This window comes from Thamnophis sirtalis, unplaced genomic scaffold, assembly GCF_051295495.1.
Source record: "Thamnophis sirtalis isolate CommonGarterSnake01/CBP01778 unplaced genomic scaffold, rThaSir2_p1.2 scaffold_10, whole genome shotgun sequence".
In the NCBI taxonomy this organism is placed as follows: Eukaryota; Metazoa; Chordata; class Lepidosauria; order Squamata; family Natricidae; genus Thamnophis; species Thamnophis sirtalis.
The window spans coordinates 22,348,068-22,363,450 of NW_028261390.1; the positions used below are offsets into that span (position 1 = coordinate 22,348,068).

At 34.6% G+C, this 15,383-nt stretch overlaps 1 protein-coding gene across 1 annotated transcript in view; it reads right to left on the bottom strand.

Moving 5' to 3' along the window:
* Window positions 1–635: 635 nt before the first annotated feature.
* Window positions 636–15,383, bottom strand: part of LOC106537550 (uncharacterized) — a 99,729-nt gene continuing 84,981 nt past the window's right edge. The window contains exons 28-32 of the mRNA XM_087723910.1: window positions 13,617–13,652; window positions 12,421–12,474; window positions 11,396–11,449; window positions 8,457–8,483; window positions 636–969 (exon numbers count right to left, since the gene is read on the bottom strand). Coding sequence (XP_087580036.1) covers window positions 745–969; window positions 8,457–8,483; window positions 11,396–11,449; window positions 12,421–12,474; window positions 13,617–13,652 — 396 coding nt within the window. The 3' untranslated portion in view covers window positions 636–744. The remainder of the gene's footprint in view (window positions 970–8,456; window positions 8,484–11,395; window positions 11,450–12,420; window positions 12,475–13,616; window positions 13,653–15,383) is intronic.

A 15,383-nucleotide genomic window follows, 5' to 3' on the forward strand; every position in this document is an offset into this window, starting at 1 on the left:
AAGTATCCCTATACACTTAATGTGCTTTGAATGAGAATTTCTCTTCTTTTCTTAGGCACATATTCTCTGGAGTCCTTGGTGGTTCCTGAGCTTGGTTGTTTGCTTGCAGACATTCCATTATATAATCAGTGATAGTAAGTGAAAGGTTTCCTCCTTGTTTATATTCAATAGCTTAGCTTCTCACTGTTGGTGGGAGTTGAGAACAAACCCCACACTCACTAGTATGGTGGTGTTACCTAGTTGAATAATGAAATGTCTGCAAGCAAACAACCAAACTCAGGGAGCACTAAAGGCCCCACAGTTGAACCCTGAGGAAGTTCTCTTCTATTGGAAGTATATACTATATTACTCCAGTGCCATCTTTTTTAAAAATAAAGAACATGCAAATATAGCTATGATTAAAAATCATAAAACCTGTTTATGAGTGAGGTCAGATGGAATCCACACTTATGGGTGGGGCAAGTATTAATGTGATGTGTGATATCAGTAGTTCAATCATGGGATACTGTGGATCTATTCTGTTTCAGTAAAGAGGGAATTTTCATTCATATTAAGTATGGCAGAACATGTTTTATTGGTGATGGGAAGGATGGTGAGAAAGACAACTATCTTAAATAGAAAATTGCATTTCACTGCAGATGTTGGAGTACAATAACTTCAGAGCCACTGTGCAATGTAAATATGAGTTGCCAGTATTATACTGCTGATGCTGAGAGGTGGAGTGATCTCTGGATACTGTTATCATCACCAAGGCAGGCCACTTTGATCATGCACATGCATGTATGGGCACATATAATGTAAAGTCTGGTTACTGTGAACTTTACATTGGAAACAGCTGATTAGAAATATAGGATTCACATGCAGGGTTGGAAGGAAAGAACAATACTGTACCAATTGGCAAGGGGCATCCAGCCCATCCAGACCAGGCTGGCCTGGCTCCCCTTTTTCCCCCTTAATTCCACGGAATCCCTGTTTGTAAAGATTAACTTGCAACGTTACTAAGAAATGTCTTTTACATCAACTTTGCTGGAACAAGCAAATAGAAAAAAAGAGGAGCAAGCTGACCAGAAGAGGACCACAGAAGAATGTGGGTCCTTCCCTTCTTAGATCTGTAGTTGAACACATGATCTACATGGCAAACATGAGGTCGCACATGAGCCATTGCACCACAAATTATGGAAGACTCTTTCATTAATCACAATTTGAAAAACTTCAAAGGATATTTTACATGGAAACAGGCCAGATCATGATTAGGTTTAAAGTGCATTGTGTTTAAATGAATAACAACTTTGTTCAAACTGTAGCTTGCTCCTCTCTGCAGTATGACATATTGCTATATTATCTACTGTAAGAGGAGACATTTCCAAGAGATGAGTGAGACATACCAATGGACAAGGTGCATCTAATCCAGGGGCACCCTGTTCTCCTTTCTCCCCTTTAGGCCCCTTTTTGCCTTTCTTTCCCTTTTCCCCCTGTGGACACAATGGTTTGGATAAAACATGTTTTATTCTTTTTCAGGGAATCAAAAAGATCTCTTTTAAAAATTTTTGTTTGTTAGCCAATGGAGGGCTGAAAGGACACTTACCACTGTGTGCTAGTTTGCAGGATGCATTAGGTAAAAAAATAAGTTATATGATGATCAGAACCATTAACTGCATCGGTTTGGTTATATTGTTCTTCTGCGTTAATGCAATGATGACGGATACTTTGAATCCTAAAGCAGGACTTGGAATTGTGAATTAGGTTGAATTTTTTCATCCTAAGAGGTCATCAAAAACTTGCCAGTCATTTAAAAAACAAGGGTTTGTGATACTTTTCCTAAGAGTTGTGTTGGGTCTACTTTCCTGGGCTTGGTTTTTTTTGCAAGAAGATCACTGTTTTCCTCAGATAGATTTACATCTCATTGGGGAAGAACCTTCTACTTATTATTTGCACAACCATCTTTTTAGAGGCAAGTGTCTCTCAATATCCCTGAAATTAATTAGTAAGACCCTGTCAATAGTGGGTTTCAAAATTTTTTAGAACCTCTTCTGTAGGTGTGGCCTGCTTTATGGGAGTGGCTTGCTGGCCATGTGACTGGGTTGGTGTAGCTTGCCAGCCATGTGACTGAGTGGGAGTGGCTTGGCGCTTAGCAACCAAAATGTTGGCTCAGAAACTCTGGCATTTGAAGCACGCAGGTCTTAAAACTGTCAAGTTACAAGACCTTTGCACCCCTAATCCTTTAAAAAAAAACCCAGGGGTGTTCAAACTTGACAGCTTTAAGATTTGTGGACTTCAACTCCCAGAATTCCTCCTCTCGTTCTTCATCTTGATGATGTGCGGACGGGCGGGGGGAAGGAGCTGGAACCGGTTCTAAACAGCACTGTAGATTTGTGGAACCTCTTCTGTAGAAGAAGTTAGAACTGGCAGGAACCCACCCCTGGACCCTGTCTACAAGGACTTCCTCTTCTTCCAATGGAAAGAGAAAATTCTTTGCATATATCAAGCTGCTCATCCTTACAGAAACTCTACATCTGTGCTCATGAGCACATTCCCAGTTCAGAATTATCTCAATATACAGTACACCGAAGGCATCAGTTTTAGAGCTAGATCAGCTTTTTCCAATCTGGTGATGAGGTTTATTTCTCAGAAGAGAGATGGCCCGATAAGGTTGCAAAAATGTTACATCATTCTCAGTGTTCTAAGCTGGATGCACTGTTAGAATCTCAGAGTTGGGTTCACAATAAGAAAAAAAGTTGGACTTAAAGGGTCAAATTTTAATGTTTGTTGCAAGTTGTGCCACTTGATTTTTCTTTAGGAATTCTATTAAGATCTAAATAGAATGTTAAGATGTTCAGATAATGCCCTTTTAAAATATTCAGGTAAAGGGCTTGCATTAGGGATCAACTTTCCCCTAATACGGGGGTGTTAAACTCCTGGCGTCACATGGGCATGGGTGTGCCCAGTGCATGACAATCCGGCCCACGGGCCATGAGTTTGACAGCCCTGCAAATAGAATCATAATAGAAGATAAAGTCCTGTTTAACACAACTGAAAGGCATTAGGTTGAAGAAGCCAATGAAGAAAATTAAGTGATAAAGTTCAAATTCCTTGTCCAAACGTGCGAAAGGATTGTGAAGACCCAGGTATCTCAATCGATTATTCTGATGCGTTTCCACATTAGAGCTCTATATTCTAATGCACATTTATTGGCATCCTTCCTGGATTAAAATGTTCATGTCCCTAAATTAGAAACTTTTATGGTCTGAAAATAGGCATTCTTTCAAAGAAAATCTGCCATGTTTAGTTTGAGGCTTAACTTGAGAGATTTCTGTAAACAGATTTCACTACACAAATGCAATACTTGGAGACAAGAACAGCTACCTGACAAAAATGACTTTATCAGAAGGCAATGGAGGACACCTTTGACAACTAATTTAGAATTGTTTCCACACCTGATCAGTTACAATGGTAAATGAGTTTCAGGCTCACAGTTCTTAACAAAACCAAAAGTGACTCTATTTAAACACATAGACACACACAAATTAAGAATATTAGTGTAATGGAGATACAGCAGAAAGACAGTTAGTACCGCAGAACTAAGGAATGATTGTCAAGGTCTAAGCTGAAGGAAGGATTTAATTTGCAAGGAAAAGGGTAAAAAAGACCAGATGAATTTTAAGGAAACAAGGTAAGAGGAGAAGGGAGAAATGCACCTCTGGAAAGGCAGAGAAGATTAGGATGGTGTATAAGGAATAAACAGTCACTCATTTTCAAAACAAAAATATGCATCCATTTACAGCAGAAAATAAATATTTAGAACAATTGCTTTGCAATGAGTAATATTTAACACTTCAGTGCCTAAAGCAGTGCATTCTTAAAGTCACTCAATGAATCCCCCCTCCAAAATTAGAACCTCACTTTAAATTAACATATACAATTATTGTGCTAACATCTTTAAAAAGTGAAATTGCACAAAATGCACAATGTACTATGGCATAAGACAAAACATCTAATGAGTGTCAAACACAGTTTCATGGAGAGATATACTGTATTATATCCTACAACTAATATTAATTCATCCGTTTCAGGAGTAGGCCAAAATATAATGAACTTTAAAATGGTGAGGGGACCTCTTAGTAGTAACTGAACAATTGAAGATATAAATCAGAAACTATAAGTCAAAGGAATTAACTATGAAATACTTCATTTCCATTTAGATTAGATCAACCTGACAGACTTTATCTTTAATATTGATAATTTAAGTTCTACATTAAAAAGTCATTTCTCCACATATGTTATAAATGGGGCTAACTCTGAACCCAGGGAAAAGTCAGACAAAAGAGTGCTTTGTATGCCACTTTGAGCTGGAGAGGAGGTATGGGTGAATAAAGATGTGTCAGCACATAGAAACAAAAGTTTTCGGAAAAGGAAAATAAAACCCTTATTGCAGATTCTGATCAAACCATGAATCAAAAGAGCCAACAAAAATAGATTAGAGTAACTTGAGAGAACAATAAATGGAAAATAAATTGGGCCTTTTAATTTTGCTAATGCAAAAATATGGCTTCCCGCGCTTTTCGGATTTGACAGGGAATAATTATGTGGAACATTTTTATTGATACAAGATTTAGAATTAGACCTAATGTTTATAAGTTTTAAACAGTATACTAAATTACCATATTCATATATTTTAAGGGAAAAATTTAGTTTAAACATTAGTTCCCTATTTGCATCTAGAATATCTAGGGGTAATTATTTAGTTTCGAAAGCAATTTCATTTTGCACTTTGGCACAATTGACTCCACAAGACAAATTTTGAACTGACTGAGCCAGTCCAGTGTTCTTTTACAATTAACTCATCCAGCAAATAAATGAAGTCCGGGGAAAAACAAACACCAGGCAATGATATTGTGTACTATGATGCAATACTATTCTTTCAGGATTGATATCCTAGTTCTCGAAACTCTAACTGCTGTTCGTGTTCTTTAAACATGTAAGCATATAGTTAGCCTTCAAAGCAACATTTTGTTAGTCTAAGGGCTGCATCTTATTTTTCTCAAGCTGATTTTGGAGATCTTCCAATTATCTCTGAAGCAAGTGACTCTGCGGTTATGATCACATAATATGCTTACTGACATTTAAGTTAAATTCTGGCTGCCTAAATTGCCTTAATATTTGCACATTACACTGAATCGATAATTAACCATACAGGTAGGAGGCACACAGCAGTCTGGGGTTTAGTGTCTTATCTAGTTCTTTCCAAATCTGGAAATGACTAATGAACCATTACCCAATCATGACAGGGACATTTAAATAAGGTTTTTCAGATAAAAAGTAACAAGGACTTTTTGATAAGTGGTTTTGGCTAATGAAGGAAAAAGTTTGAAAAACACTGGTCTAATCTGTGACACAGAACAAGTAAAGTGTGAATAGCCCATTAGTTATTATAAGAAGTGTCTTTTTTCATTCACTTCTTATTCAGCTCTAAATCTAGTACGTTTGATAGAGTTATGTTTATGCAGTTACGTTTATGATTTTTCATAGAAACATACATTTGTATAGCAAAGTAAATTGGAAGAAACTCATAAAATAGCTGGGGGGGATGCAAGTTACCATTATTATTAAAAAGGTCCACACTTAATTTTTTCTCCCTGAATGTTCCTGCTGTGCTCTCTTTATTCCTAAAAATATTACACTTTGGAAGCATTACTGCTTTGTCCTAAACCAGTTTGGCAAGCACAATTTAAAAAGATTGAACAGGTACATTTCCAAGTTAAGGTTGTACCAAATATAGTTTCTAGAAAGTGACAGAGACTGGTGCTGACGATAGCTAATTTAGTTTTTCCATTCAGACATAGTTTAATCCCCGCTCTCCATGCTATACTTCATTGTTGCAGAAGGTGGTGCTGCAGCCCTGTTATATTTCACCCAATTCTGTTAATTAGAAATTGTTCCAGGGAATTGATTTCCCCAACATAGTCAACAGGGAAAACATGAAAACTTTGGAAAATGAGCTAAAGGAAGGAATAAGCCTAAACAAAGCTTATTTAGTGTGAAGCTCATCAAAGTAAATCTCCCAATTTAGGTTTCATTTTCTACCCAACCCCAATGAAATATTACACTACTGTTTACAAAATGACTTCTGTTTGGTCTTTCAACTCTTTTATGAATTACACAACTGAAAAGGAACAGTTATGCTGCTTACATCACATCCAAAGTGGTATGACTTTCATCTTCTATGGTTAGTAGAAGATGATTTTAATCTCCTGTGGCTAGGCTTTGGGAACGGATAAGTCAAGGAAGAAAGGCTCACGATAAGATTGAATATATGTAGGCTCTATGAACATGGATTTCCATTCTGGTTCCTGAGGAGGAATATACAAATATATAGGCTTTCTCCAGCAAAAAAAAATCATGCCTAATGCATGGTCATTACAGTTGGGACTAGAAGAAGCTGCCACTTCAAGGGCATAGACTGCAGTGTAATATCCTGCCATAATAAAGACAGTCTTTCATCTTTATAATGTGGGAAATAAGTATTATTGCAAGCTTATTTCTTTGCTTATTAGCAATCTGATACAGCCAGACAGACAGTCCAATTTGGACTGCTTTGAGCAGTTTGATGTGAATTCCTGTCATTTCTTGTTTTTGATATTTCAGAATCAAAAGTCATTTGAATTTTCACAGAAACCTAAGGAGAATACATTGGAAATCTTTCAACTGCTGGGATGTCTTAAATATCACCCACTGAACTAAAAAAGAAGACGTTTACATGTATAAATGTTTGGGTATGTATGTATCAGTGCATAGTTTGCCTCGCAGTGAAAATAAACCTAAAGAACTAGAGAAAGTGATCCATGCATGGGCCATATATGTGCATGTATTTCAAGCTTCCACACTGCATATTCTAGTAAAAATTCAATGATTGAATGTGAGTACAATCCAATGACAAGCATATTGAAGCTGTCTCAATAGGACTAAGTGCTTTAATTAAATGTTTAGCTATCACTTGCAGTAGGAATCTGATGCAATTAACTTGCCCGGAATTAGTCCAAAGTGCTCCTAGCTTGGTTTTCATCTTCTCAGCAATAAAGCCAGGTGCTTACAAAGTATAAATACAGAGCACATTTAATTGAAGTTTGTAGGCCTACCAGTATATCGATTTACAAAAGCCGTCACTCTGGCCCAGGGTCTCCTGTCCTATGGCTACTCCAATGTCTCTTGTCAGTAACTAGAGTATAAACAAACACAGACTGCAAGGAGTCTTAGAGGGGAGAAAACCTTTCTCCCACTGTGGAATATGCGCATCTTTTTAGATGTGGGTGAAGCTTAGTTTCACAGTCTGACAAATGACTTTGTCTAGCAAAGCAGTGATAGGCCTTTTGGCACACAGAAGGCAGAAAGGCAGAAAGCTTAACGGGACAAATTGTAAGTCTGGGAGAGAGAGCAAGAGAGCAACTGACTAAGCTAAGTAATCAAACAACAGTTGAATAGCATTGAGGTCACCTTTTCTCCCTTTTCTCCCACATCACCCTTTTCTCCACGTGGACCAGGGAATCCCTATAAAAAATGAACAAAAATATCTCTATTGGCTTCTGTGTATTGATATGTGGGTTTATTTTTTATTTTTTTTACTGAAGAGCTATATGAGATGCACCCCGGCAACCCCACTCCCAAGAATACTGCATTGAGTAGTTTGAAACTAAAAAAAGAATTGATAGAAAATTACCCTTGTTTTCCTACATGCAAATTAGTGCTGGCAATGTTCAAGGACAAATGCTTCATAGAGGTTTAGTGGCACTGAACAAATGGGCAACAGCATTCTAATTAACTTCTCTCCGTTCCAAAGAATTTGCACAAACTGGAACACCTAACCGCAGCTTCTAATTTAATTCTGATAAGATATAACTCAATTGCAGTCAGCATGTGCAATCAAAGATGCTGTAGCAACCTGGTTCCCTGTGGGAACAACTTCCCATGACGTTTTCGCTGTTTTAGAATGCAGTGGCAGGCTTTTTTATTTTAAATGTGTGGTTTATAATAGCATGATTAAAACACCCAAAATCTTGGAAGAATTGTTGCCGCAAATAGGAGTTGCCTTGTGGTGATGTTTTGATGTGGCTGCATTTTCGAGCACCACTGACTGCATTTGTAAGGTTTGATGCACTTAGTATTATGCTTATAGCAATACAGAATTGCACGAACATTTATCATTCCGTGGTCATTTATCCGTGCTCTAGTTAGCATCAATTGCTGCAAAACCATTAAGGGTTCTATTTATGGTGGTATTATTATTATTATTTTCTCTAGTATTATTTTAAGACAAACGGCAGTACAATGTTGAGTATAATCTCTGCATGATTGTCGTGCATAGGAAATGGGATAATCTTCAACATGCTGTAAGCATGCGACTATTTACTAGAAACAAATGTTTACCCACCACACAGACAAATAGGTGATCAATTATTACTTACATCAAGGCCAGGTTCACCATCTTTGCCCTATTAAATAACCACAATAGTTTTGTTAAGCTTTCAGGCTCTTATAAAACTTGAGTGGGCTCAAATATTTGCCTGGATTATTCAGGTATGCACTGTGTACAAAATACAATTCTGAATCCAAAACTGATTTAAGAACAAGCTCTCTGAATGAAGAACAATCACATACAGTGCATTTACCCTTTTTATATTGATTACTCTCTTAAACATGAGAACATATTTAGGTATCACTTAGGGTTATTATTGTTATTGTTAATTATGCTTTTGTTGAATCAAAATAGCATGAAATAGTGAGTTATGATAGATTTCGGCAAACCAAAGTTAACTGTTTGTTAGTTTAGACAACATGAAAAGCAAAACATGAAAATAAAACCTTCCAAACTCTTATTCCGAGTTCTGATGGAGCACAGGAAAGGAAGCAAATGGAAATCCATGGCACTGAACATATACAATGACCAATTAATATCAAGCAATTTAAATGTCGGGGAATGTAATATATGTATGTTGATTACTACATTAGAACTCCTACTCAGGTTACTTTTGCAAGAATAGGTTTCGATGAGGCAAAATGTCATTTGAGTAGAATCTGTCTTATTAATCCTTAGGATACTGGAACTCTTTAGAATTAAAAGGCACCTGCTAACAATCACCCCACATAAAAAGAACACTGGGAAACCTCTGAAACATGTCTACTATTGGGTCAGGTCATTTTAGTAGCAATAGAACCACTGCAAGAAAGCTCAGAAGTGTCTAAAAGAATGTTAATCAACATTCTTTTACAATTCATAACATTCTTTGACTTCTGGTACAAATCAAGGACCTCTAATTTTTTATAAATTGGGAATCTGTTAGAACCTTTCCTAACTAACAAATGCTATTAAGAGGGTCACAAAAGCTTATACCTTTTAATAACATTTATTAAAAGGTGCCATCTGATTTTGATTTTTTTTGTCCCCAGAGGCTAACACAGCCCTCTTCGTGCAATGTCTAGTTTTCTGGAGAATATGAACTGAGGGAGCTGATTATGAATAGGATCATGTCTTCTCATCTTGTAGGATCTGTTAGGGTGGACATTTTCTAAGTACCCTGACTTAAACAATAGTTAGTAGGAATGAATATTTACCTATATGACACATGGAGAGATAGAGAATGCTCAAAAGTTGGGAATTATCCTTCACTATTTTCAATAAATATTTTTACTGAAACATTTCTACTGAAACAGTCACCTGAATTGCTGAAAAAATACTATGAAGTCACAAAGCAAGCTGGCAGAAGAACAGATGTTTCCATTGTCATTGCAATGGAGTGTGGTTTGAAATCTGAGACAGATGTTTCCAGAGCACTGCTAGCAGTCTTAATGTTAATCTGAGTGGCTAAAATGCTTGGCAGCAGTTCTTCAGGTTTTCAGACAAATCTTTTTGCCTCAATTGGCGGCATGCTTTACCAAGGAACTATGGTCATTCTTCAATTTAGTTCCTCCGTAACACATAGTGATTTTCAGTAAGCCACTACTGCCAAGTTTGGGGTACTTTTTAATGAACACTTAGTTGACAGATATTGTCAATAGATATGCACTTATTTCACGCTCTTCCATTTGCAAAAATATATTGATATGATATTAAATAAAGCTATTTATCTAAGGGAGATGAGTGGTTCAAAAATAAGATAGATAGATAGATAGATAGATAGATAGATAGATAGATAGATAGATAGATAGATGATAGATAGATAGATAGATAGATAGATAGATAGATATAAATAAATAAATCTGATGGAGGAATAGGTCAAACTAATTTATTCTAATCTGATACCGTGTAACTAGATATTTTTAAAAAATTAATATGTGTTAAATAAATTTATACAATTCTTTTTTTATATATCACAGTTTTCACATCTAAAAATTGCATGATTTTTTTTTTACTTAGGTGCTCTTTGTGCGGTTTCCTTATGTCCTTCTCTCCCTTTCATGTGTGTTTATACACAAATAGTTTCATTTGCAGTTTAAATAAATGATATCGTGCATGACACAAAGAAGAATTAAGTACATTTCAATCTTTAAAACTTCCCACAAAAATAATTACTTTCAAACATTCTAATGTTTTCAAATAAACAACATCAAATTCAAATTATATGTATAAATATATGATTCTTTAGCATTCAACCTATAGAAAAATATTTCTATATCAAAATATTTATCCCGAAATTATACTGATATGGAGATGTCTCCTCAATTTATACATATCTACATATAAATATGTGTCTTATAAAATATACATCAAACACAATTTAATATCTGCACATTATAAATACCCGCAATGCTAGCAAAGTTTAATAATTGTTTCCAATATATTGCAATATTCAAGGCAGTTACTTATATCAATCTTTGATGAGCAAAGATACTTTGCCTGACATTTAATGAAACAGGACAATAACATAATTATGTAACATTTAAAAAACAAAAACAACTCTTATCAAATTTGCTTCAAATGCAAATTAAAACATAACAGCATAAAATGGTTTGCATAATTAAGACCTGATTGCTCTTTCCTCTGGAGAGATGTGTAAGGTTTTTTTAAAAAAATAATCTAATTTTGTATTGACACAAATTCATACCAGTATAATTTGGTGCCTAAGGACACCTTCATAAAATTATAAAAATGGCAGGAGCAATACAAAAGAGTTGATATTCAATATTGGTTTTTCTTATTTTGTTTATGTCAAACCTACTTTATTATTTTTGCAAAGTGCACTGAGAGGATGAATCTGTCTAAACCTGAAATAAGGAGATAGTCTCATGAGGCATGATGTGCTATTTAAACTAATTGCATTTCTTTGTGATGAACAGTTATTAAATGTACCAAGATTTAATGAAGGGTTTTACAAATATTGCACTTCTGAAAAATCATATAACTTACAGGCAAACCATATGGTCCTCTGGGCCCAGGATCTCCTGCAATTCCTTTTTCACCCTAAAATATAATAATATAAATGCTGCTCATATATAGTAAAGAGAATTTATTATGCAATATGTTTCACTCATTTCTACCTTTCACGAAAGCTCCATGTTGGCTTTCAGAAGAAGCCTTTGGCAGCTCAACAAGACATTTAAGGATTTCTTTGGAAGAAGAAATCATTTATTGTATTTTAAGAGAAGGTGATGTTATTAAAATTGTTTATACTTGTGATGAAGGGAAAGTCATTTCTCTATATATTTCTTTTCTTTTTTCTTTACAATATTCTTATTTTTGATTTCTGTTCTATATCTATCTTTCTTCTTTACACCTATTTTTCTTTTTTCTTTTTTTAGTTTGTATTAGTTTTTTTAATTATTGTGGCTGTAATTTTTATTAAAATTGCTATTAAAAAGAAGCCTTAGGTAAGTCAAGATGAGAGAGAGAGAGAGGTCTATGCTCACTTCCTGTTATTCATCTCTAAAGGCAAAGCTGCTTTTTGTGTGATTTTGTATGAATATCATAAAAACCTCAAGTATTTACATTATTCATAACATGTTTTATTAGCATACAACTCTTTCTGATGAGGGAGCTCTTAGCACCACAACGACAATAACATTTTCTCTGTTGAAACAAAAAAAAATGCAGCCTTGAATTGTGCAGCAAATAAAACAGTTTCCTATTAACATCTTTGGAAACAGTCTGGTGTTTTTGCATTTGTGTAAAAATTATAATAATAGGTGGAATGTAGATTTTTGTAACCATTATCATCATGACCGTGATAATTTTGATATGTTGTAAAACCTAGTGCTTTTAGCTGGTTTATTGCTGTAAGTATTAGGTAACCCTAAAGTATGGGAAAATTCAATAATCAGGTTAGGTATTTTGTATGAATGCAACCACCGCGTATTTCAATAAATAATCTGAACAGAACACAAAAATATACAATATTATTAAGGTATATTTGAACATCTCAGACAAGGACTCACTCTGTCTCCCTTTGGACCTGCAGGGCCATGTGGACCAACGGGACCATCCATACCCTAGAAGAGTAATAAAACATGATCTGAAAATTTTTGGGAATACCTAAATTAAACTTTATATTGAATGAACTCATACAGAATCAAGCTTGATGTCAACAATTGAGAACATGGATTAGAATGATGGTTTAGATGTTGAGATTCCAAATCTCTTGGTTGTTTTTGCAGACTCAGAAACCCCGCTTGTATCCCTTAAATATCTCTGGTGCTTCTTTCAATCTCTTGAATGTTTACTTGCTTGTTTAGATTTATGTAAGATTTAAAATGTAGAGAGATCTTTTTCTAGGAAGAGTTAAAAGGTTAAACAAAGGGAGATAACACAAGAAAATCCCATGCTGAATTCACAAAAAAGACTCACAAAGATAGTTGGGACAGGTGACACACTGAAAAAGGACATTTTCTATGGTCAACTAAACTATTCTACCATTCTCTTGGAAAATGGAGTAATTTGTTTTAAACAACAGAAAAATTGAAGAGGTAAATGTAGTATCTTCCAACTTTATGAATAAGCTGCTTATCCCAGGCATTGCAAATTTTAGAAGGTTTTTTTTAATGAAACTATAGGGAGAATACTAATTAATGGGTGTTGGGGGGAGCCATATCAAACACCAAAACAAATAACAATTTTCCAACATGGCTTTTGTCTTTCTTTAAACCAAGCTACAGTGGCCGGATTAACATCAATGAACAAAGAGAAAGGTGGACTTCTTTAAACTATGATTTCTACAATTATATTGTAGCTTGATGTTATGTCATGTCATTTGCCATGGATATGAGCATATGGGCTATCAATCTATAACCTGATATATATATATATATATATATATATATATATATATATATATATATATATATATATATATATATATATATATATATATATATATATATGTTTATAAATTTAGTTTATAAATAAAGTTTATAAATCCTCTGAGGGAAAATTAGGATACAATATTGCTAAGTAATCACTACCAAAGTTGCTAGTCTATCATTATCAAGAGCTCCCCCACTAAATATCAGTATATAAATAATCTAGTCAGTTCTACTGCAACATAAGCAGACAACGCTACATGGTAAATCAGCTGATATGTTAGCTGGGAAACAATTCGGGAGTGCAGAAGGACGTAGGAACAGGAAGGACTCACCCGGGCTCCTGGCTTTCCATCTAAGCCAGATGCTCCCTGTATAGTTAAGTAGACGCACAGATGACAGGGTAGCACGAATGACAAGAACATTAGATTAGTAACTGTGGTGAAAAACATGTACAACTTCTTTTTTATATACAACTTAAACAGTGTACAGGAATAAGTATGACACTACTACATTAGATAAGTTATAAATTTATACACAAGACAAGTTTATGATTTTACTAGAGGCTATATAACGGTAATGGAATTGCTTAATGAGATCAGAATTAGTCCTTAAATGCTTTAGTGCTACAAAGTTCACTTGCTATAGTGTTTGTTGATCTTTAATAAACACATCATTATTTAAAAGTTAGTAAGAAATACTTAAATAAAACAAAGATATAAGTATATTTTCATACCATAACTAAAACACTAAGGAAGCAGTAGTGCAGTAAAAATTAAATATATGGTCTCAAAATAACAGATTTAAAACCATAAAATATTTTAAAATATTTATGTTTTTACTGAATGACCATCTGTAATAAATTCCTCGATAAGCTAGTTCAGTGCTTTGTAATAATGATGACTTGTGGTTATGATTAGTATAGAAAGAATATTAAAATTAGAGCTATTTTACCAATTATTTCAATAAGTTTAGCCATCATGTCTGAAATATCTGTCAAATTTGCAACCCTCAATTTGGTATTGCTGAGAGTTATATGATCCCTGTGGATATTATATGAACAAGATCAATGCAGTGCTGTCACACACATACCAAAGTGAATTAAAGATGCCAGATAGCTTTATTTGGTAGACTTTAAGTACGTATATGGTGACCCTTGAGAATTTTCACACCTTGATCAAGCAAAGTTATGTATCATATTTCCAATAATTTTATCAGAACAAAGTTAAGCTCTTGCTGAATTTCTACAATGTTTTTAAAAGAACTTGACTTTGGATAAATGTCCCTTTGGAATAGATTTTCTCAGTTATTTTACTTTTGTACGTTTTTCATTTCAGGAAGTGAACTTTGCACTGATATGACTTACATTGTTTGTGTTTAGAAAATCTTAACACTTCCAGAAAGCAAAATAAGGATTTTATTATCAACTTGACTGACTACCAATGAATTAGTACCATACAAAGGAGAACAATTCCAAAAAATGTTAAATCATAGAAGATATACTTCTACAAGCAAATGAAAAATAACTTTGTTACATAAACTTGTTAATTAGGATACTAACCATAATTGCCTCATAAAATATCTATATTATAATTACAGCCACTCTGCTTAAACAAAAATCTACAGTTAGCATATGGACAATCTTTGTGTGGACAGTGGTTAATATTTAAACAAAACATTACACAACATTTATATAATGGTATAATTAATGGTAGAAGACTTTAAAATGTTGCCAACTGACAAATAACAATGTAAAAGCAACAAATAACAAAACCATATACTATGAGATGATACAAGATTAGCTTGATTAAAATAAGACACCACTTCAGCATGAGATAGCTTTATATTTGCTATTGAGTAAACCAGAGTTTTGGGCTGAGAGTAGAATGAGAAGCTTGTAATCTGCACTGAAATGGAAGTATTTTACTTACTGGGAGACCAAGGGGCCCTCTGTCACCCTTGTGACCTGGTTCACCCTTCAATCCTTTAAGACCATTTAACCCTGGTTCACCCTAAATATAAAAGTATAAATGCTATTTTGTGAAGATGCTGACAGGGATACTCAAGCTGGGACAGAAGAAAGCCAGTGAAGGATATGAATA